The sequence below is a fragment of the Prionailurus viverrinus genome, chromosome B3 (assembly GCF_022837055.1).
Source record: "Prionailurus viverrinus isolate Anna chromosome B3, UM_Priviv_1.0, whole genome shotgun sequence".
NCBI lineage: Eukaryota > Metazoa > Chordata > Mammalia > Carnivora > Felidae > Prionailurus > Prionailurus viverrinus.
In genome coordinates, this window is record NC_062566.1 from 77872274 (window position 1) to 77898181 (window position 25908).

Below are 25908 nucleotides of genomic sequence, written 5' to 3' on the forward strand. Positions count from 1 at the left end.
GAAAGTTACAGAGATTTCCCATATACTCCCTGTCCCTACTCATACAGAGCCTCCCCCATTATCAACATGGTACCACCAAAATGGTACATTTGTTACAGTTGATGAACTTACAATGACATATCATGATCACTCCAGGTTCATAGTTTGTATTACAGTTAACTCAATGCTATACATTCTGTGGGTTTAGACAACTGTGTAATGATATGTATCCATCATTGTGGTTTATTATACCAAGTATTTTCACTGCACTACAGATCTTCTGTGCTCTGCCTATTTATTCCTAGCCCCCTTCCCCCTGCCCCAACCCCTGGCACTGATTTTTTTTTAAGTTGTTTTTTTTTTTTTTTTTGAGATAGAGAGAAACAGAGCATGAGCAGGAGAGGGGCAGAGAGAGAGAGAGGGAGACACAGAATCTGAAGCAAGCTCCAGGCTCTGAGCTGTCAGCACAGAGCCTGACGCAGGGCTTGAACTCATAGACTGTAAGATCATGACCTGAGCTGAAGTCGGATGCTTAACCGACTGAGCCACCCAGGCACCCCATCACTGATTTTTTTTACTCTGCATAGTTTTGCCTTTTCCAGAATGTTGTATAGTTGGAATCATACAGTGTGTAGCCCTTTTAAATTGACTTCTTTCACTTAGCAATATGCATGTAAGATTCTCCCATGGTCTTTTCATGGCTTGGTAGCTCATTTCTTTTTAATACTTAATAATATCCCATTGTCTGATTATAACATAATTTATTAATTCATTCACCTACTGAAGGACATCTTGGTTGCTACCAAGTTTGGGCCATTATGAATAAAGCTACTATAAATATCCATATGCAGATTCTTGTTTGGAAATAAGTTTTCAACTCCTTCAGGTAAATACCAAGGAGCACGATTGCCTACTTGTATGGTAAGAGTATGTTTAGTTTTGTAAGAAACTACCAAAGTTTCTTCCATAGTGCTAGTGTCATTTTTCATTCCCACCAGCATTGAATAAGAGTTCTTTTTCCACATCCCCTTCAGCATTTTGTGGTGTTAGTGTTTTGAATTTTGGCCACTCTAATAGGGGTGTCTTGATATTTCACTGTTGTTTTAAGAGTATAAACTTTTTAAAAGTAGGAACCATCTTAAAGTATTTGTTTTGCATACCCTTCATAGTACCATAGGCAATGTACTTTAGAGTCACTAGATACTTAAGAAGTACTTAGCAGATTGCAGATCATCATGATGGGACCTGAGATCATTTAGCTAGCTTAACCTTCTTATTCTGAAGAAGAAAAAACCAAGTCTCTGATAAACTAAATAACTACCCAACCAGAGCCAGATGTCAGCCCACATCTCCTGAATCCTAATCCAGGCCATAGTCCAATAATACCAAACCAATGATTTCATGTGAATTAATACTGATGTCTTTGCAATTTTCACAACTCAATTTTTTTTCTCTATAAAATAGAGATAATAAGTCTATGTTATTTGATGATTGGAAATTTAAAAAAATGATCATTACAACAGACATTGTGATTGACAAGAAATGTAGAAATGCTTGTTAATACTATGAAGTCCTATTTTAAATAGTGTTAAAAATACATATGACAATAAACCAAGACTCCTCTGGTATTGGAATTCAGAGACTTACCATCGTGACCTGCAACATCTTCTCATTTCCAGGGGCTTTGCTCTGGAAGTTCAACTCAGTGTACAGTTTGCTATCATTTTTCACCTTCTGTTTATGTTGCACCTCCATATGAGGAGCTTAAAGAGCTTTAGAGACATTAGCTCATTAATCCTCCCCAAACCTCTCTAAGATAGGACGGAGGCATAAATCATTATTCCCATCTGGAAAAAAAATAGCCTAAGTTATCTCTCTTAATTTCACTGATGCTCTAAACTGTTGATTAAATCCTAACTTATACCCTTACATTCAGAATATTGCATTCTCTTCCCCAAGGATATTTTTCTTTCTTTTTGAATTTAATGTCATGAGGATAAGTGTAAAAATAGATCAATGGGTCTGGTGTTAGAAGTTCTTTGAAAAGTACAGGATAGGTGGTAAACCAGGTTCTTCCTTCCCCTCAAGCTCTCCTCCTTTTCTCAAAATGTCCTTCTTTATTACCCTTCAGTCATGACAGGAGAAATGACTTTTAGGAATTAGAAGGATGTTTCAAGACCCATTCACTCCTTTATCTGTCAGCCAAGATTACCACCAAGAGAGCCAATGGATATCCATTCAAACATGCCATCCTAATTCTCGGTAAAACACTGGTGCAGTGGACTTCAAAACTTCACAAACGTAACAATGGAAGTTAAAATTTTCAATCTTGTGTGCTTTGCTTAGGCATGTGGTTCTCACTATAAAGATATTTGGAGTTAGACTTTGAATATGTTAGAACATGAGCAGAATACATGAGCAGAACCTGAGGCCAAGCAAGGTTGATTCATACAAGTGATTGCAACAAAGCACTTGCCCAATTAGTTTCCTACAGTTCAGGACAGTGAAAGGAAAAATAAATAAAAATGAAAGACGAAATGAAGTTAATATTCTTTCACTCCTACAAGTTCACCAGAGCAGATGAGAGTCAACTTGCAACTGATTTGAGAAATATTCAAAGTTGTATTTTATTATTTTTTAGAAGTCTGTCTTAGATAGACTGATATTTTTCCTGCCTCATAACAGAACAAGATTATGTCATAATCTGATGCCAGAAGATGTGAAATGCTAAAGGATCATTGCATTTTAGAGAAAGAATATGGAGGGCACATAAAAGTTATATGATTTACTTGAGATAATACAACTACTTATTGCCAAACTAGGCAAAGACTCTAAGTTGTGTTTTTTTCCCCTCAGTCCAAGTTGCTTCTCAGATGTTTAGTTAGAACACCTTCATGCCCTGATGACATATATTCTGCCTTGCTGCTAAAATACTAGATGAGGTGAATGAGGACACTGCCCCCCAATATACTCATTCATGTTTTGGGGAGCAAGCAGGAGAGAGATGTAGTATCTCTTCTCAGAAGAAATGAAAACATCATCCTTCTAAAAGGAAAACTAACTTTATTCAGGAAAATGCTCTCAAAAAATTCTCCTGGACCTCTGCTTTATTTTAGCTATGGGAGTGTTTAAAGAATGAAGTTCTTATTACATTTCCTTTTCACATGGTTCTGGAATATTGCTTTGAGCTAAATAATCATTATAGCAATTTACCAGTTGGCTAATATTGAGTCAGCATCTCTCTACTACCTAATATAATGGTTGAAGAGTGAGTTGCTGTTATATATTAGTTAAACTTCTAAACGACCCTGAGAGTGTGGTTAGTGTTACTGCACATCTGGGAATACTGAAAACTGGCGAGAAGGAGTCAAGTTGCCCTGGGCTTCCACCACAAAAGCAAAGGAAAAGAGCTAAGAAGCAATTTCCTAGTTATCCAAACTCACAGGAAAATGTCCTATTTAGATGCCATAAAAATAAAATCAGAAATATGAAGTTTGTAGAGCTGTCTATACCTCAGTCTCTTCCAGGTCAGGGAGGAATAAATGAATAAACAGAAGGATCTTTCTAGTGTTGACTTTTTGTCCCTAGTATCATTTTCCTCCTTTTTAGTGTTGTTATTCCCCAAAGCCTAACTCTCTTCCTGCATTCTTATTGTGTCCCACGTGTTCTTGAATTCATTTATTTCCCATCTGCAGGATTCTGGAATAACAGTAATACTTCCCTAAAATACCAATTCCTAGCTGTTCTACTTCCAGTAACACTCCGAGCTTTGTGACAAGTGCCAAGAGTGGCTTCATAGGAAATAAACTATGTTACTCAGAGATAAATTTGGGAAAACACGGTCTGATAGAGGAGAGAAGGAGTCAAATGTATGAATGAGAGAGCTAGAAAATACCATGCAACAGAGCTGAGCAAGTCATGAAACCAGTTAGTTCAGTAATCTGTCCTCTCCTGCGTGTTCCACACTATCCCTGGGAATTCCTCCCACGTTATCCTTGCTCCTGTGTTCTCTCACTTTCCTTCTTTCTCCTTGCTTTTCCTTGCTATTTCATTCTTCAAGTGTGGTCTTTATGATGATCCTTCTTTTGTAGATTTGGCCTAATGGATGTATTGTGCTGTACCTTGTCACATAGAATTATTTTCTTCCTTTCCTCAAGACCAACTTGAATATTCCTTTGACCTGGCTAGTGAACACCCAACATCCATTAAAAACGAAGATGAGTTCAGGTACCTGGGATCAACAGAGAATCTAGAGGAAGAAAATCACCTTTATCCATTCCCCAGAATTACTTTGAAATGATTCCCATGGAATCTAACAAGAGATAAAAAGCACAGTGGGTGTTGTAAATAGATTTCAAAATATAATAATGTAGAACTAAATGGCAATTAATACCTTATCTGCTTATGAAAAGAGTGATTGTGGAATTTTAAGAAAAGGTATTTTGTAGTATAATGGCTAAGTTGCATTTATATCCAGCACCCTTTCCCCCTTTTTGCTAAAAGTTACCTTTCTATAATTGCAGACTAGTTTAGCATCTTAACAATAATGGACATGTTTTTAAAAGATTATTGCCAAAGTGCATTCTTTATTCCAGAGAGACTCTGTAATAGATACCAGCATTTTAGTAATGATACAAGCAATCTGTAAGCTATTACAGTTTTCTTTAGAGTAACTTAATCTTCATATTGTTTTGTATGTCTGGAATTTTAATAGTGTTTTTAATTTACAAAAGGAAGTATATAACATATTACTAATTACATGTGAATATGAACTAAGCACACGACCACTGAGCTTGATTCTTAAAAACAAACATATTTAAAAGTACTTAACCTAATGTAGGGAAAGTCACAAAAAAATTAAAGAATACCACACAGGGATAGCAACAGTTTTTATGGAATAACAAAGCAAGGTCTGCAATTCTAAAATGGTTATTATATTTTGGTCCACAGCTAACAAAATAGCCAACAGAAATAGAAATCTCCTTTCCAAATATAATTAATGTTTTTCAACACATGAAAAGTACAAACAATTAAATGAATGTTTATAACAAACTGATTAGCTTTTATCTTGATGACACCATTCATCCAAGAATTTATAGTATTAACCAATAGTCCTGGTGGCCCTAAGTGATCCAAACTAGTATCCAAGTGACAGGATACTAGATTGCAAGAAAAAGTAAAAGCTTTTTCTAGGTCAAAGGTCAAATTAAGTAGGCCATGAAAGTTAAGGTAACTTGACTTTGGACCTCACTCATTTGCTGCCTCGATGAACAGAGAGGAGATGATTTTTCTTAAAAATGGAAGCACTCACTGGAAATATTTTGATTTTAAATGGTTATAAGAAATCATTTGGTGTTAGAATCTAGACTTATATTGTCATGTACAATTTTGAAACTATTTTGGCACACATCCCAGACCATCTTCAAGGAGCTGATAGAGATGTGCTTAGTAAACCAATTCAGGGGTCTTTAATGCTATTTTTAAAATCCAGCTTTTACATTAAATAAACCTGTGTGTTATTTTGAAAGAAGTTATAATCTACTTAAAACTGTCATTCTGTGTTTCTAACTTGCAATTAGGTGGTATTTCCAAAATGTCAGACCTAGATTCTGCTTCTACCATCACCATAATAAAATGTGACAGCCAAGATATTATATCAATACCTTTTCCATAATTAGCAATAAGGATCCTGCCAAGGGTTAACTAGAAAAGTTTCATAAACGTTTTTCTACAAATGGTTCTGAAGGCAGTATTATGCTTTTGAAATCTGCTAATGTAGCAAAGACTCATGACAACCAGGAGACAAATCTATGAGCAAAACTGTTTGGAGAGAATAGTTTTGTAGTGTATGATGTATGTTATGTAAATGAGCTTATTAGGACTCTCATCTATTTTATTATTGGTGACCAATTTAATAGAGGCATTTAAAAAACAATATTTCTGCCTGACTCCTAGAAATGAAGAAGATACATTGATATAATTGAGAGCAAATGATTGCATGTCGTGCCATTTAATCGTGTCATTTTTCAATTGCTATTTTTTGCACTTCACTGCATGCTTATAGAATATTTAGCTTCAATATAGATTAAGTCCCAGGGTTCTCAACTGAGCTGAGTTCCTATATTGGCTGACGCTGTCTTTTAAGTTTGGAATCAGTTAAAGTATGCAGACGTCATTTGCCCATATTTCCTTTAAAATATGCAATTCATCATTCATACCTCACTTGAGGTATTTTAGTTTTTTTTGCTGTTTTGAAGAATTACCCCTTTACAATTTCTGGATGGAAATTCTTAATTGCAACACTATGCACTAGATACAGTTGAGGTAAGCACATAATTGGCTCAAGAATGGTGCTCTCAAGACCAAAAGATCTGCTGACCTTTGCTGGGAACTCTGATAATCATTTGCCTAATAAATGTTTCTTATTTTTGTTCAATCTCTTTTTGATTATGTATTTAATTTACATTTTTCTCAGAAAAAAGATTATCCTCCACTGTCTGCTAGAATATGAGGGTCTTGAGGGTAGAAAGCTTGTCTGTTTTGTTCACTGACGCATCTCAAACACTCAGAACAGTGCCCATTACAATAGGTGCTCAATAAATATTTGCTCAGTAAATGAATTTGTGTTTTTTCCATCTCTGCTCTCACAACCACGCTAGAATTAAGAATAGCAGAGTACTATTTTTTTAAAGATTTTCATTTATTTTTTTTCATTTATTTTTTTAATGTTTATTTTATTTTTGAGAGAGAAGGGGAGGAAGGACAGAGAGAGAGGGAGACACAGAATCTAAAGGAGGCTCCAGGCTTTGAGCTGTCAACATATAGCCCGACGCGAGGCTTGAACTCAGGAACTGTGAGATCATGACCTGAACCGAAGTTGGACACTTAACCAACTGAGCCACCCAAAGCCCCAAATGATTTTCATTTTTAAGTAATCTCTACACTCAACATGGGGCTTGAATTTACAACCCCAAGATCAAGAGACTTATGCTTTACCAACTGAGTCAGTCAGGCACCCCATAGATTACTAATTTTTAACTTAGGTCTAGAAACGGGTATAAGAGACACCTATGAAAAGTATACTGAAGTACATTGTTGGCTCTCTTATCAACAATAACTTTATGGTTGTGGCCACTTCTGGTTGGAAATAAGGGACAGGAACAGTCTTAAAATGGAAACATTTTATAAGCCTCTTCAGGTCTTTTAGAAAGGAAATGTAACATAGTGTTTTTATGAATTAGCTCAGGATTCAAGTTGCATGGGGTAACATCCTGCCTTTGCTGCTTATTAGCCGTGTTATCTTTGGTCAGTTACTTAACCTCCTTGTGTCTCCATTTCCTCATTTGTAAAATAGGTACATGACAATAATATATATTTCATAGTGCTGTTGTGAGGATTAAATGAGCCAATACATATAAAATACCTAAAGAATGCATAGCAGAAAGAAATACACAAATAGTGTTTGTCATTAGTGTTTGAGATTAGTGAAAACTAAAAAAATACTAAGAATAGTGCTCTAGCAATTTAATAATATTCAATGATTGTTGGCTATTATTTTGCAATCAAGTAAATCCTTGATTAAATATTTGAGGAGAACATAACATTTAAAAGACTTCTTATAGGTTCACATACATATAGTTAACTTAGAATGACTGTTGGTAAAATACATGAAGTACATCTGATATGTCACTTTTCTCATTTTCATATGGACACCAACAACACAATGGATTACAGTTTCATAAGATGTGTGATCGTGCATGAAACTCACCACTGCAGTAATTAGACTTAACTAACATTCTTTAATTTCTACATTTTCTTCAACTCCTTTAACAGATCCATGCTCTTCTATATATACTTTTCTGTTTATGTTTTATGATATTTCTAGAAGTAGGACAGCTATATTAAAAACAGCACTGTATTATTTTTATCATATAGCAGAATGTCTTATCTGTTGACTGAGATTTATAGGTTTGCAGTTATGACTCTATCCCAGGGAATTGTATAGCCATTACTTAAAAAAAAAATGAAAGCTCTAAGTTTGCCTTTATTTAAGTGTATTAATATGTGTTTGAACTCACTGTTGCAGAACTGTGATGTCTGAATGGTATTAGTAATATCATAAGATCTCTTGTCATGACACACCCTAAATGTATGTGTGGTAAATTCTCTGATTCTATTACCAGTTATGTAGCTAATAATATATACCTGGCCTTACCAAGAGATTAAAAAAATAGCTTTATTGTGATATAATTCACATACCATAAAATCTAATTTCAGAATGTTTTCACCAGTCCCCAAAGAAATCCCTTAACCATTAGCTGTCATTCCTTATCCCCCACTGACTGCAACCCAAGGAAACCACTAATATACGTAGTATGCGTTTGTCTGTTCCAGACATTTTATATAAGTGGAATCATACAATTATGTGGCCTTTTAGTGTCTGGCTTCTTCACTTAGCATAATTTTTCAAGGTTCATTTATGTTGTGGTATGTATCAGTACTTTATTCCTCTTTTTTTTTTAAATGTAAGCTCTATGCCCAACACAGGGCTTGAATTCATAACCCCAAGATTAAGAATCACAGGCTGTACCAACTGAGTCAGCTAGGTGCCCCTTTTGTTCCTTTTTATGGTCAAATAATATTCCATTGTATGAATAAAAAATACTACATTTTTTGGATGCATTCTAACAATTTTATTTTATTGTATTTCATATTTTTTTAATTTTATTTTTTATTTTTTAAAATTTACATCCAAATTAGTTAGCATATAGTGCAACAATGATTTCAGGAGTAGATTCCCTAGTGCCCCTTACCCATTTAGCCCATCTACCCTCCCACAACTCCTTTAGTAACCCTCTGTTTATTCTCCATATTTATGAGTCTCTTCTGTTTTGTCCCCCTCCCTGCTTTTATATTATTTTTGTTTCTCTTCCCTTATGTTCATCTGTTTTGTCTCTTAAAGTCCTCATATTAGTGAAGTCATATGATTTTTGTCTTTCTCTGACTAATTTCAGTTAGCATAATACCCTCCAGTTCCATTCACATAGTTGCAAATGGCAAGATTTCATTCTTTTTGAATGCCGAGTAATACTCCATTGTGTGTGTGTGTGTGTGTGTGTGTGTGTGTATAAATTTTATTTATCCATTCATCCATCAATGGACATTTGGGCTCTTTCCATACTTTGGTTATTATTGATAGTGCTGCTATAAACAAGGGGGTGCATGTGTCCCTTCAAAACAGCACACCTGTATCCCATGGATAAATGCCTAGTAGTCCAATTGCTGGGTCTAGGGTAGTTCTATTTTTAATAACTAAAATAGAGGAACCTTGGGGCGCCTGGGTGGCGCAGTCGGTTAAGCGTCCGACTTCAGCCAGGTCACGATCTCGCGGTCTGGGAGTTCGAGCCCCGCGTCGGGCTCTGGGCTGATGGCTCGGAGCCTGGAGCCTGTTTCCGATTCTGTGTCTCCCTCTCTCTCTGCCCCTCCCCCGTTCATGCTCTGTCTCTCTCTGTCCCAAAAATAAATAAACGTTGAAAAAAAAATTAAAAAAAAAATAATAAAATAAAATAAAATAAAATAGAGGAACCTCCATGTTGTTTTCCAGAGTGGCTGTACCAGCTTGCATTCCCACCAACAATGCAAAAGAGATCTTCTTTCTCTGCATCCTCGTCACCATCTGTTGTTGCCTGAGTTGTTAATGTTAGCCATTCTGACAGGTGTAAGGTGGTATCTCATGTGGTTTTGATTTGTATTTCCCTGATGATGAGTGATGTTGAGCATTTTTTAATGTGTCTGTCACCATCTGGATGTCTTCTTTGGAGAAGTGTCTATTCATGTCTTTTGCCCATTTCTTCACTGGATTATTTGTTTTTTGGGTGCTGAGTTTGATAAGGTCTTTATAGATTTTGGATACTAACCCTTTATTTGATATTTAATTTGCAAATATATTCTCCCATTCTGTTGGTTGCCTTTTAGTTTAGCTGATTATTTCCTTTGCTGTGTAGAAGCTTTTTATTTTGATGAGGTCCCAGTAGTTCATTTTTGCTTTTGTTTTCCTTGTTTTCCTTGTTTCCTTTTGTTGTCCTCCGGACACATGTTAAGGAAGAAGTTGCTGCAGCTCAGGTCAAAGAGGTTTTGACTGCTTTCTCCTTGAGGATTTTGATGGCTTCCTGTCTTACATTGAGGTCTTTCATCCATTTTGAGTTTATTTTTGTGTATGGTATAAGAAAGTGGTTCAGGTTCATTCTTCTGCATGTTGCTGTCCAGTTTTCCCAGCACCACTTGCTGAAGAGACTGTCTTTATTCCATTGGATATTCTTTCCTGCTTTGTCAAAGATTAGTTGGCCAAAAAATACTACATTTTTAAATCCATTAACCATTGATATATATGGTTAATATATATCAATTATATGTTGATATAATTGATATATCAATTATGAATTGTTATGAATATTAGTCTGAAGGTTTTTGTGTATTCTTTTGGGTATTTATCTATGACAGAAATTGCTGGATCATGTAGTAATTCTGTGTTTAACTTTTTGAGGAAATGTCATACTATTTTTTTTTTTTTTTGAGAAAGAGATAGAGAAAGAGAGGTGGGAGAGGGGTAGTGAGAGAGGGAGAGAGAAAATCTTAAGCAGGCTCCACACCCAGCATGGAGCCCTAAACAGAGCTCTATCTCATAATTGTGAGATCATGACCTGGGCTGAAATTAAGAGTCAGATGCTTAACCAACTTAGCCACTCAGTTGCTCCATGTCATACTATTTTCCAAAATGAATGCACTACTTTGCAATCTCACCAACTGTGTATGAGAATTCCAATTTCCCTGTATCTTTGCCAATGTTGTTATTTTTGTCTTTTTTTATTTTAGCTATCATAGTGTGGGTGAAGTAGTGTCTAATTGTGGTTTAGATTTGCATTTCCCTGTTGGCTAATGATATTGAACATTTTTTCATATGTTTATTGGTCATTTGTATGTTGTCTTTGAATAAATGTCTATTGAATACTTTGCCCATTTTAAAAATGGAGTTACTTATCTTTATATGGTTGAGTTTTAAGGGTTCTTTATATATTCTGGGTACAAGTCCTTTATAAGATATAGGATTTTCAGATATTTTCTCCCATTCTGTGGGTTCTTTCATTTTTTTATGGTGTCATTTGAAGAGCAGAAGTTTTTAATTTTGATTAAGTTGTCCAAAAGTCACTTGTACTCTTGGTGGCATCTCTAAGAAATCACTGCCTAAGAAGTCAGAAGTCACTTCTACTTTAGGTGTCCTATTTAAAAAACCATTGCCTATCCCCAGGTAATGAATATTTACTCCTATGTTTTCTTTTCAGATGTTTTTAGTTGTAGTTCTTTTTTTTAATGTTTTAATGTTTTTATCATATTTTTGAGAGAAAGAGACAAGAGTGTGAGCAGGAGAGGGGCAGAGAGGGAGACACAGAATCAGAAGGAGGCTCCAGGGTCTGAGCTGTCAACATAGAGCCTGATGTGAGGCTCCAACTCATGAGCCATGAGATCATGACCTGAGCTGAAGTCAGATACTTAACCAACTGAGCCACCCAGGCACCCCAATTTTAGTTTTAATTCTTACATTTAGGGCTATGATTCATTTTGAGTTAATTTTGTATATGATGTGAGGTGGGGGAGTTCAATTCATTCTTTTGCATGTGGATATGCAATTATCCCAGCCCCTTTTATTGAAAATGCTTTTTCTGACTTAATTGTACCAAGATCTTTTTAATTCCACTTAACTTTATTGGAAAGCATTCAATCATTAATCATTAATATCCTATACTTAATCATAAAATATGCCTTTTTATGGCCTAAATTGGCCATGTTACAAACATTATCTTGTCTAAATTATTGCAGCATCAGAACACTAAGTTATGTTGTTTCTATATCTAAATGTTTTATTATGTGATGTTACCCCCTCAGAGAAGCTTTACTGACTATCCAGTTTAAAGTAACCCCCACCACTTTCCACCATTTCACCCTTTTTTATTTTATATCTCATCATTATCTGATATTTTCTTGTAGGTTTATTTATGTTTTATTTCCAGCCTCTTACCACTACCCCCCAACACACACAAATTCAAATGTAAGTTCTATGAAAACAGAACTCTTGTTGCTCACTGCTATATCCCCATCCCTGAGAACAGTGCCTGGTACATAAGAGGCACTCAATAAGCGCATTTGGATTGTTGGATGGATGGATGGATGCATGGATAATTGAATTATGATTATCATCATTGTCCACTTGAACTTCCATCCTGTTTTAAAATGTTACCAAAATTGTAGTTTCTTGACCTTTCTTATGTGACTCTTCCAACTGTAATGCCTGACCTCTCTTCCCTCCACCTTTTTGATCTTCAGCAACTTTAACATAGTACTAGGTCCATGAACATTAATCTGTATACTCCTGCTGGTAATGATCTTTTCATCCCCCAAGTCAACGTTTACTTTGAGAAGGGAGAGTCTTTTCTTTACAGCCAAATAACAAGCACCTAAAAACAGGTACCACATCTTATTATATTCCCCTTACTTACTAATTCCAACCTATAGTGAAAAGTATGGTGTTTAGCACATAGATGATACTCAATAAATGTTTATTGCTGTAAGAAATACCATTCATATTATCTTTGGCATCCTTGCCCCAAAATAATAATCCAGAACCAACCAGTAACAAGCATCTTTTGAAGGCTCATAGAGGTACCAGTATTGCCTCTCATTTCCCCCCACATACTGTATGTTCTTGTTAGACAATGGCTGTAGCATTAACATTATCTGCATCTGATGCTTTGTACCTTCTGAACAATCATCATGGTTTTGTTTTATTATATACACTTTCTGAGAGAAGCATCTTTAGCACAATGACACATGTATTGGAGTCATTAATTACTAAATAATTTCTTTGATAAAATTGATTAAAAGGAGAAAAATCCCCCAATATAGTATTCAAACAACCTAACATATCATCATGCTTAATAATTATACTGAAAATTCCAAAGATCATCAAGCACATACTAATAAGATAAAGATATCTCTGGTCAAAAAGACTTATTCATTGATTGATTCTTTTTCTGGCAGTAATTCAGTAACAATTAAAAAAAGAACTGAGCACCATTGGTGTGGTCTCTAGGCTCTTGGCTAACAATGTGACTCCAGAAACAGAATTGTAACTTCTATATTTTTTTTAATTTTTTTTAACGTTTATTTATTTTTGAGACAGAGAGAGACAGAGCATGAACGGGGGAGGGGCAGAGAGAGAGGGAGACACAGAATCGGAAGCAGGCTCCAGGCTCTGACCCATCAGCCCAGAGCCTGACATGGGGCTCGAACTCACGGACCGCAAGATCGTGACCTGAGCTGAAGTCGGACACTCAACCGACTGAGCCACCCAGGCGCCCCGTAACTTCTATTTTATACTTCTAAAAAAAAAATCCGCTCAATTGGATTAATTCTCTTATCTATAAAACTAAGTTCCTCTGTTTCCATAGGCCGGTGTTTTCAAACTTCAGCATGCATTGTAATCACATATAGTGTTTGTTAAACCATAGCTCACTGATGCCTGTCCCAGAGTTGCAGATTCAGAACAGGTGGAGTGGCCCTAGAGCACTGGCATTTCCAAGTTTCCAGGTGATGCTAGTGCTACTTGGCCTGGAGAAGTCTCTGAGAATATTTGCTCTACAAATCTGGTCACAGGTAGCAGACTAAGAGAAGACAGTTTCCCACCTTATGAAATTAAAATGGTAAAATACAGAAAGTGCAAAAAGGAAAGACAACATGAAAAAGTGGGGGGGACCCTTGCAACAAAGAGGTGGAGCTATTTACTTGTGACTCTTTAAGCCAGAAGAACTTGCATGTCTTTTTCACTTTTTTCTTCTCTCTGTTATTTCCTCACTCCAACTAGATTGAAGGCAAGTATGTATCATATATATATGCAGGTTAAAACTTCTTTATTGTGCTTACTACAGAGAGGGCCTACTCAATAGATATTGTTAAAAACTTGATCAATCTAGAAAATAAAGTTATATTTGCTCTTATAAATGGAATCACTTCATAAATAGTTTTTAGTTGACAGATCATCTAATGTCCTGTCACTTTGTTAATATTGACCTACTTAATGATGTTACATTAACCTGCTGAATAAAATTATGTAAGAGATATAGACACAAATTGCTTTGGAGTTTCTTAAACAGATTTTTTTCTGCTTAGTTTTGGTATTTTAAAATTTTTATTTTCCTCTTCATCTCTCTTTTCTCTATTTAGTTCTTGTTTTACTTATTGTGTGGTTTGGTTTTTGGTCTAATTGTAGTTCTTTTCTTGTAAGCTTATTTATATCATTCTGTGATAGTAGATGACACTATTATTTAAGGTCAAGAATATGGGTATACAAGTAAGTATAATATTATGCAATATATGTATGTATATGTGTGTATATATGCATATGTTTAATATATAATGAAAAACAAAGTATCAGTATTGGAAGTCTTACCTTTAATCGTGTTAAACTGAAGCCAATGTCAAAAAGGATGTTACATCACATTTGGCTAATAATAGAGTGGCTTAAACAGTCAAAAAGGCTGACAGAATGTCAGGAGGGGAGAAAGAAAAACCCTCATTAAAAAAATAAATAAATAGGGGCACCTGGGTGGCTCAGTTGGCTAAGTGTCCAACTTCTGCTCAAGTCTTGATCATGTGGTTCACCAGTTCAAGTCCTGCTTTGGGCTCTGTGCTGACAGCTCAGAGCCTGGATCCTGCTTCAGATCCTGTGTCTCCCTCTCACTCTGCCCCTCCCCTGCTCATACTCTGTCTCCTCTCTCTCAAAAATAAATAAAAATGTTAAAAATAAACAAACAAACAACTAAATAAATAAAAGACCTCCCCCCCGCAAGATAGACCAAAAACATCCTTTGCATCACCATTGATTGATTGAAAGCCAGACCGTTTATACGTGTGATAGAAAAACCTTCAGCCTGTTGGCAACTCTATTGTAACATGTCGAAAAAGATGTGTTTAGAAGGTTGGATATCCGATTATTGTAAAGGAAAACAATGACTTAGAAATTTTGATTTTTACTTTTCTACACTTCTTATAGCAAGTCTGCCTTTTTAATAACATAAGGAAATTGAATAGAAATGTAAAATAAAGAAAATAAGAGATTAGAAATTTTAAAGTAGCACACCAAACTATATTCCACCAATTGGATTCTGAAGTGATGTAAGACAATGACCTCCATACTGAGAGGTAGTCTTCTAAGAAGACATTGCCTAACAATGACCAAATAATAGGACAACTAATACAAAAACATTTGGAATCTCTTTCTTAGACATACTGATAATTAGTGGGGTTTTTTTTCTTTCTTTTTAAATTTCCTTCACTCGGGGCACCTGGGTGGCTCAGTCAGTTAAGCGACCGACTTTAGCTCAGGTCATGATCTCGCCGTTTCTGAGTTCAAGCCCCATATCGGGCTCTCTGCTGACAGCTCAGAGCCTGGAGCTGGTTTAGATTCTGTGCCTCCCTCTCTCTCTCTCTCTCTGCCCTTTCCCCACTCATGCTTTGTCTTTCTCTCTCAAAAGTAAATAAACATCAAAAAACTTAAAAAAAATAAATTTCCTTTACTCTTCTTGTCTTTATACTTTTCTGTGAAGGCAATATGACTATGCTTGAGAATCAAGCATATCTCATCAGATATCAAGGAAAATGCTTCAGAATTGGCAATAATGAAAACATTACAAATTTTTCTGTTAATTACTTCCTGTCCAGTTGCTTCACTGTCTCTTCTCCCTAACACACTAGGTGCTCCCGCTGCCCCAGGCTACTTGCTTCCTGAACCTCCTATCTTTATAACCACAACCATTCAGCTTGGACCATCTGGTTCCCATTGTTTGCCTGGAGATTTCACCAACTCCTCCAAAAGCAACTTGCACAAACATTCTGTTAACAGGTCTCTCTCTACATTACTCTTGGTACCATGCTTATTTGTGGATAGTCCACCTTCAGTAGACTTCAGCTCCCTGAGAGAAGGAGCAGGAACTTGCTCCTATTTGAAGCCTCCATGCATAAACCACTGCCTAGCAGACAGAAGGTACAATGCACATTTGAGGAAGTCTAAGAGGCAGGGATGAGTTTATCTTATTTCAGTGCCTTACTTAGGTTATTTAGTTTGGATTTGTGTTTAAAAGTACTTTTCTCTGAAGATGTAAGCCAGGAGTAGTTACAATACTTATTTGTTCCTGTGTAGTTACATTTAACATTTTTCTGTACATAGTTTATCATGGAAATAACGTAAACTACTGATTCTAAGAAACATCACCAGAAAATGCACTGGTTTTATTGAGTATGTGTTTGTGATTATAAATAAATATGTATATTTTAATGGTTGTCATGGAAACTCATTTATGTAGAAGAATGTTATTTTATCAGTTATATCTCCTAGATATAAAAAACTATCAAAAATTATGTTGGCATTTAAAATTCTCAATTTTTGCCTCCTTTTTAAAGTCATTTATTTCCCACTGTACATATAGGATAAATTATTAATCCAGAATGTAGACTAAGTTCTTTAGATATTTAAAGTAAGAGAAAAAAAACTGTGGAATTGTGAAGATCCCAAAATTAGGTAGTGAATGTCAACATTTAATAAAATCCTATATTGAACATCAAAAACAGCTTTCACAGTTTTTTACCTGGACTGACTCACATTAAGATGTGGGTTGGGGTTCATCTGGACACCTAAATACTGGGTGCATTCTAGATACTCATAAAAAGATTATGGCGTTTATGAAAATTTCCCCTAGTGATCTCACATGCCCTGTTTCAGAACTTCAAAAATGCCTTTAAGGTGCATGAAGCTTATTTGGGCTACTTTGTAAATGTTACCAATGTGGCTGTGCTAGCTACACACATACGTTTAGTGCTGTCCATGGCAAATTTTCTTTTGGCTAAGAGACATGGGGACTTTTTGCTAGCTTGATGAATGCAGTTACTGGTCTAGTCAACTTCAAACAGAGTTTTGCAAGATCCAATTTTATGGTATGGAAATATCACTCTTGATTTTTCTAGCCCTTTATTGTTAACAAATGTATAACAAAACAAAACAAAGAAATCTTCAATATTCATATTCATAGGACTCATTTCAATGAATTTCAGTTGGCTATATTATTATCTTGAAGTGTTAATATTGGATCAAAACTTGGCAGGTATTAATTGGACTTGACAGTTTGACTTGCTCAACAGTTCTAGAGCAAGAGAGCAAATTGTGTGTGTGTGTGTGTGTGTGTGTGTGTGTGTGTGTGAAAGAGAATGAGAGGGAGAGAGAGAGAGAATGTATTTAGGAGGGGGCAGTTAGCAGGATGGGAGGAGATGGAAACAATGCTTTTTGCTTTGATAGGCCCTCAAGTTTTATCTTTGAATATCTAGGGGTTTCTCCTCATTCAGCCTTGAACAAATGAATAGCATCAGTAAAGAAATTTGTCAGACCTGGTGGTTATATCAGGAGTTATGTAGGAAAATAATAATGAATGCTAGGAAAATAAATAAGGGTAAGTTCAGGAAACATAACTAAAAATGCTGCACTGGTATAAATTGAATAATAAAATTCCTAGTCATATTTTGCCATAAATAGAGGTTTGGGAATTTGTCATTCACCTTATTTAAAATTCAGAAATATTAAAGGTACAGTGTTCTTTCATTACAGAAATAATAGAATTTCAGCTATTACTGAGCTAGGGTCATTTAAATGGCTACTGCATGTATTATATCAGTAAGTGGAACATCTGTATGAAATGTCCACCTGCTGATCTACTGCCACTCTGTGCACATTTCAATGAACCGCATTTAATCATTTTAAGACTTCTACTAATGAAGCCTTATCTAGATTAACATTTTAAGCACAAATACTTTTAGGCATTAAAACTCTCACACTAAATGAAATTGCATTGTCTTGTTTACCCTTGTTGATTAATAAGCAATCTGTTAACTGTTAGAACAGTCCAATTGTAGCAGTAGAAGGAGATTAGTAATTCAGTGATGTTTGTGGATACAATCATCATTTCTCCTGAAGGCTTTGAATTAGAATATCACTTACACACTATCCGTAGGCAAAGAAAAGATATAATATTTTTAGACATGTGTACCCACTATTTTGCTTGAATCGTTCAGCTTAGGGTCACTGCAGCAATACAAATGCTTCTGGGGGCAAAATGCTATTTTGATGCATGCATATCCTTCTTAAATTGTGTGAATGTCTATTAAAAGAAACAGCAACCAACAAATAGTGCAGTAATAATCCAGTATCCTAATTTCTGTTCTCAGAACATTATTGCTTTGTTAATCAAGCTTCGGAAGAGAAATGTTGCTTATCCATTTTTCCCCAATAATAGATGTTAGGTATGAAACTTCTCTGCAATCTTATTTAACTTATTCCCAGCCAGTAGAAAACTAAACTTTTGGCCTTAAAAAATCTAGGAGTAAGTTTGGAAAATTTCCATTTCCTTTTGGAGCACTTCTCTATCTTTTGTGTTTCCTGTCACCTGGAATTAAAGCAGGTCAATCTGTTTGGCATTCATATGACCTAAATTTCATTAAGTTGTAAATTGTTAATCACCTAGGTGTCCAGGTGGGACCCAGCATTTTAGATGGAGAAATCATTGAAAAAAAGGGAAGAAGAGTGGGATGCAGCTGAATTCTTTGGCATTAGTTGGGTATCAACAGACGGTCTCCAATCTAAAGGCAACTCCAGAGCCATTCTTGTCTTATTCATAGCCAAGCATATCACTATAATTTGAAATTATGGTGGAAGTAGGTGTTTCAATTTGGGGGGAATTATGCTTTATAAACACCCACGGATCAAGCCCTTTCTGTGTTGCAGTCCCTCTGTGGTGAAATCAAACAGCGACGACGTGGAGTGGCCTCCATCCTGCGATTGTGCCAGCATCTTCTGGATGACCGGGACACTTGCAATCTGAACGCAGACCACCAGCCCATGCAACTGATCATTGTAAATCTTGAAAGAAGATGGGAAGCCATTGTCATGCAAGCTGTTCAGTGGCAAACACGGCTACAAAAGAAGATGGGAAAGGAGTCTGTGAGTGATATTTTTTTTTTAAAGCATAATGGTCTCTTATTTTTCTCAGAAAAAAATTATTTCAGAACTTGGAAAATGTATTCATCTTACAAGTGGTTTTGTAAAAGAAAGGGATAGATCTCTCCAACCACTAGATGAAATTCCATTTGTCATAGCACAGAGATTTATTTGCCTACCAATAAGAAGTGTTTCAGTGTATCTCATTGTCTTGAAAAAAATCACAGGAAGAGTTGGCTTAATCTTGCCAAACTAAGCCATTAATTCCTTCAGTCATTCCTTCACCAGTGATATTCTTTAATCATAAAATACCCCATGAAGATTTTGTTAGAAGGCGGCTTTCTACTCTGAAAGCACGTGTAGCAGTGTGTATGCTCTATGAAGCATTGCTCTATGAGGCAATGACATAAAGTATACTGCTTACCTTTTCATTACATGATGACTTAACACTGTTCGTACAACAAACTCCATTTCTTTTGCTTAGAGCTTCTTTTGATAGATATTCATTGCTGAGAGCTAGAAAGTTTTCTCTGTGAATTCTAATGCAGTGTTCAAGGTAGGGGTAGGGTCCCTTTTAAGAATTTTCCAAGTTGATTATAAGTTCAAACCATTGATACATGAAGGAAATATATGTGACTAAGATTGTTTAATAATAGTAGAGAATAAGTTCTTGTCCAGAAAACCTTCATATTCTTAATAGAAAAGATTTATTGATAAAAAGATTGCATTCCCCAAATGACTTTGAAGTCACTGACCATTAGTTGAATACCTAATTTTCATGTTTGACTTACATAAATGAAACACATACATACATACATGGAATAGAAAGTTATTGTTATATGTTTATATTATCAGTTCTATGGGTTTGGAAAGTCCAAGATTCAAAATTGAAAAATCAAATGTAATAATCCTGCCACTGAAAAAAGTCTTCTCCTGTGAATTCTAATTTTAACAAATTCTTAATATTTGCTGTCTGATGTGTTTGGCATTGGGGACTGGGAACAGAAAGGACAATGAATCAGTAAGCCTTCTCACTTTTTCTGCATCTGCAGCTATGTTGAGTCTAGGGGATGATTGTATCATCAACAGTTCAATTTAATTGTTTTGAGCTGAAGTTGTTAAATTTCTTAAGACTTCCAAGTTATTACCAGTAATCAGAGTCTATATAATTGGATGTCTTTCCTGGAAAAGACCTATGAAGCTATTTAGCTACTGTGTTTTCCCTTTCTTTCTTTCTTTCTTTCTTTCTTTCTTTCTTTCTTTCAGTGTTTAGAAGGGCAAAAGAGGTTATTTTTTATTCTATAGTTTTGAAGCCTCTAAGCATAGTAGTGACCATAATAAAACTTACACAAAAACCATCTGCACCTGGAGAAGCTCTGACATTTTGGAAGCATTCAAGCTGCTTTGGAGGAGACAAAAATGGCTTTCTTTGGGGATTTACTTGAAATCATATGATCAGGGTTGCAGGACTAGATCTCTGTGGACTAGATGTAGACATTTTTATCCTGCTTCTTTGGTAGAAGTAAGCTTTCATTTTAAAACCCTGGCTACTTCTTAGAGGCTCAAGCTAACACATAGAGGTAGATATAAATTGCAGATAGAGAAAAGTCTCCCCTTTTCTTTAGGTTGTCTACTGAGTGTGTAGGCTTTTGGAATGATGGAGGTAGCAAATAAAGTCTGTGCTAAACAAGGTTGAAAATCACTGTCAAGAAAAGGATAGAACAGAGTAAGGCTAATGGCAACAATTCAGTCAGCAGAGGGTACCTAATTAAGTTGGAGATATTTCTTGCTTCTGATCTCTGTTGTTTAGTAAAGAGTCCATATTGCTTTGATAGGCAAGCAACCATTGACCATTGTGGGAGGCTACCTATGCAGAAAATCAGAAGTCTCTAAGTGGTCTGTTTGCTTGTTTATCATATGCCTCACCCTCATGCCATCCCCATGGTCCTTCATGCACAGGGACTTTCAGTGCCTGTTTGCAAGGCCTGGGACGTACTTGCACATGGTAGATGTTTGACAGATATTTGCTAAATGGATGAGTACATGCTTTTATTTAATAAATTTTCTTTTATTCTGACATTTGGTTTAAAACTATATCTACATTCATGATCAGGGTTCATATTCCCCCAAAATGGCTTTGAGTATTATTACATTTCTACAAGACTATTCACCTTCATGAGACCACCAAGAAGGTGCCTTTTGACCTGTGTGATGGTGATAATGTTTCCAATGATAGTGACAATGTTTCCAAGTTCTAAAACATGATGTAAAGTATCTGGTAGTATACTCTTTTCTTCAAAAGTTATTTCTGAAGGAAATTCTGTATGAGCTATTGGATAAAAATGTGGACTAGGTCAATTTGATACCACACATTAGTAAAAGAAAGTATAAGAACTGCATAATCCTCTCGATAGATATAGAAAAAGCATTTGACAAAATACACAGCATCCTTTCTTGATAAAAACTCTCAAGAAATTAGGGATAGAAGGATCATACCTCAAGATCATAAAGGCCATATATGAAAGACCCACCACTAATATCATCCTCAATGGGAGAAAACTGAGAACTTTCTCCCTAAGGTCAGGAACTCAACAAGGATGTGACTCTCACCACTGTTATTCAACATAGTGTTGGAAGTCCTAGCTTCAGCAATCAGACAACAAAAAGAAATAAAAGGCATCCAAATTGGCAAGGAGTGAGTCACACTTTCACTCTTTGCAGACAACATGATCCTCTACTTGGAAAACCCAAAAGACTCCACAAAAAAACCGCTAGAACTGATCCATGAATATGCTAGAGTCACAGGATATAAAATTAATGCATAGAAATCGGTTGCATTTCTATACACCAATAATGAAGCAGCAGAAAGAGAAATCAAGGAATCAATCCCATTTACATTTGCACTAAAAACCATAAAATACCTAGGAAATAAACCTAACAAAAGAGGTGAAAAATCTATACACTGAAAACTATAGAAAGCTTATGAAAGAAATTGAAGAAGACACAAAAAAATGGAAAAAAATTCTAATCCATGCTCATGGATTAGAAGATCAAGCATTGTTAAAATGTCAAAACTACACAAAGCAATCTACATATTCAATGCAATACCTATTAAATAACACCAGCTTTTTCACAGAGCTAGAACAAACAATCCTAAAATTTGTATGGAACCAGAAAAGACCCTGAATAGCCAAAGCAATCATGAAAAAGAAAACCAAAGCTGGAAGTATCACAATTCTAGACTTCAATCTATATTACAAAGCTGTAATCATCAATATAGTATAGTACTGGCACAAGAACAGACACTCAGATCAATGGAACAGAATAGAGAATCCCAGAAATGGACCCACAAACATATGGCCAACTAATCTTGGACAAAGCAAGAAAGAATATCCAGTGGAGTAAAGACAGTCTCTTTAGCAAATGGTTTTGGCAGAACTGGATGGCAACATGCAGAAGAATGACCAGGACCACTTTCTTACAATGTGCACAAAAATAAACTCAAAATGGATGAAAGACCTAAGTGTATTACAGGAAGCCATCAAAATCCTAAAGGAGAAAACAGGCAACATCCTCTTTGACCTCGGCCACAGCAACTTCTTACTTGACATGTCTCCAGAGGCAAGGGAAACAAAAGCAAAAATGAACTATTGAGACCTCATCAAGATAAAAAGCCTCTGCATAGTGATGGAAACAATCAGGAATACTAAAAGGCAACCAATGGAATGGGAGAAGATATTTGCAAATGACATATCAGATAAAGGGTTAGTCTCCAAAATCTATAAAGAACTTATCAAATTCAACACCCAAAAAACAAATAATCCAGTGAAGAAATGGGCCAAAGATATGAATAGACACTTTTCCAAAGAAGACATCCAGATGGCTGACACATGAAAAAATGTTCAACATCACTCATCATCAGGGAAATACAAATCAAAACCTCAATGAGATACCACCTCATACCAGTCAGAATGGCTAGCATTAACCACTCCAGCAATGACAGGTTTTGGCAAGGATGCAGAGAAAGAGGGTCTCTTTTGCATTGCTGGTGGAAATGCAAACTGGTGCAGCCACGCTGGAAAACAGTATGGAGGTTCCTCAAAAAATAAAAAATAGAACTTCCCTACAACCTAGCATTTGCCCTACTAGGTATTTATCCATAGGATACAAAAATGCTGATTCAAAGGGGCACATGCACCCCAATGTTTATAGCAGCACTATTGACAATAGCCAAAGAATGGAAATAGCCCAAATGTCCATTGAGTGATGAATGGATAAGGAAGATGTGGTATATATATAAAATGACATATTACTCAATGAAAAAGAATTGAATCAAAAAGAATAAATCTTTCCATTTGCAACAATGTGGATGGAACTAGAGTGTATTATGCTAAGTGAAATAAATCAGTCAGTGAAAGACAAATACCATATGACTTCACTCATATGTGGACTTTAAGATACAAAACTGATGAACATAAAGGAAGGGAAGCAAAAATAATATAAAAACAAGGAGGGAGACAAACCATAAGAGACTCTCATATACAGAGAACAAACGGGTGTGGTGTTGGGCGGGGGGGGGGTGATGAGCTAAATGGACAAGGGGCCTTAAGGAGGACACTTGTTGGGAAGAGCACTGGGTGTTATATACAAGTGATGAATCACTGAATTCTATTCCTGAAATCATTATTACACTATATGGTAACTAACTGGGATTTAAAATTTTTTTAAATGTGGACTAGGTTCTGATACTGCAAATTAGAAGCTCTGATTCAGTCACTGTGTTATAGGATTGTCTTCATTAGTCATTTTGGAAATAGCTTATATAAGAGATGTCACTTAATCCCATATGCAGTATTCCTTATGGTTCAATTGACATCTGTTTGTGTGATGATTCGATTACTATTGGTCTTCTCCATTGGTCTGAAGAAAGCAGCCACATAGCCAGTTTTTGTTCACCTCTGCATTCCTAAAACTTCACATAGGGTTTAATAGGTACTTCATAATATTTGTTAAATAAGTGAATTTTCTCTAAGAGATGCTCTATAGTAGTCAGTGTTAGAGATTCAGCAGTAAATTAGATCCCTTCCCCTTCCTTAAAAAGCACAGTTAAAAAGATAATACAAATGTACAAATAACTATCATACTAGGTAATATCCATAGCTAATTACAGACAAAAATATGGAAAAACTTTCCATAATATTCAGAAAAATTTAGGTAAGTGTATAAATGTCAAACTTCCCTATTACCCCTAACTAGGTAAATAATGAATATATTTATCTCTTTTTCAAAAGTTACAAGAAAGCAAGAGATCTTGTATAAAACCTCCAAAGCACCTTTCTCCCTCATCAAGTATCTTGACAAATCCCAAAAGTATCTTTTTCCCTTATCAAGATTTTGAAATTGCATAATTATTTTACATTACATTTGTTCTTCATACATTTAAACTCTTTACCCAGACTTACTTTTGTGTGTTTGTGTGTGTGTGTGTGTGTGTGTGTGCGTTAACTGTAATGTGTGTCCATACTTTTCAAGCTTTAATTCTAATTTTCATTTGAATTGTATCTTTTGGTTTTTCTCTTTCCTAGTCTTCTGCCTTCTTTCTTTGTGAGCCAAAGAAACTTGAGCTTTGTTCCTTTTATTCCTTTCATTGATTCAGGCCCATATCTTGACTGACAGTACTATACATTTATGTTACCTTAAGCCATCCCATCTTCCAAAATAGCATTCTGAATTTATTATGTGTTTATTATAGAGAACCAAGATTCTACCAGTTTAAATATCACTTCTTACAATAGATGAAAATTAAAATGTATAAGACAATCCATAGTAACGACAATCATCCATACCAATAATCTATAAATTTACTCAGAACAGTGTTTCTTATCTTTTAATAAAGAGGCCATAACTCCTTGATGAAGGCTGTAGGCCTTCTTCCTCTTAAAGTACATAAGCGGATATCCACTTTCAGCCAAGATAAAGTATGAGATCACATTTATCCTTGTACCTGAAACAACTAAAAAACTGGGCAAAATCACATTAATTTTTTTTTTTTTACTTTTGAGAGAGAGAGAGAGTGAGCAAGTGGGGAGAGGCAGAGAGAGAGGAAGACACAGAATCTGAATTGGCTCCAGGCTCTGAGTTGTCAGCACAGAGACCAATGTTGGGCTTGAACCCACGAACCATGAGATCATGACCTGAGCCGAAGTCATCCACTTAGCTGTCTGAGCCACCCAGGTGCTCCCAAAATCACAAATTTTAACCTTACATGTGAAAAGAATGAAGTGATACTATGGTTACCCAATTTTCTGCCTAGAAATTCCAAGGCACAGCATATGGAGAGGAAGTCTATACAGATTCTGGCAGTCTCACTGAGTTGAAGAGACAGGTCCGGGAGTCTGAGGAGGCCAAGACAGCTAAATGTGCTATAGGACTATATCTATTTTGCTATTTGCTATAGAGTAATAGAGAGGAGAGAGCTGCAGAGAGAAGCTAACTTCCAAGAAGTTAGACAAAAATATTGTGCATATTAAGTACAGACATTGAAGATATCTGTCAAAAATCAAACTTTTACAGATAAAAACTATAATAACTGAGATGAAAACTACACTGAGTGGTATTAACAGCCAATTAAATATTATAGAAGTGATTCATAAACCTGAAAATGTAACAATAGAAACTGTCTAAAATGAAACACAGAGAAAAATAAGACAAAATAGAAAACAATGCATGAGTGAGCTGTGAGATAACTTTAAGCAACACGATATATATGTAATTGGAATCCCTAAAAGAAAGGACATAAAGAGAAACAATTTTTGAAGAAATAATGGCCAAAATTTTCC

At 35.7% G+C, this 25908-nt stretch overlaps 1 protein-coding gene across 7 annotated transcripts in view; it reads left to right on the plus strand.

Moving 5' to 3' along the window:
* AKAP6 (A-kinase anchoring protein 6) overlaps nucleotides 1–25908 on the plus strand; it is a 496497-nt gene that overhangs the window by 417080 nt on the left and 53509 nt on the right. For all 7 annotated transcript variants that reach the window (XM_047864358.1, XM_047864356.1, XM_047864354.1 and 4 more), the window contains one exon: nucleotides 18857–19072. In XM_047864358.1, the coding sequence (XP_047720314.1) occupies nucleotides 18857–19072 (216 nt within the window). The remainder of the gene's footprint in view (nucleotides 1–18856; nucleotides 19073–25908) is intronic.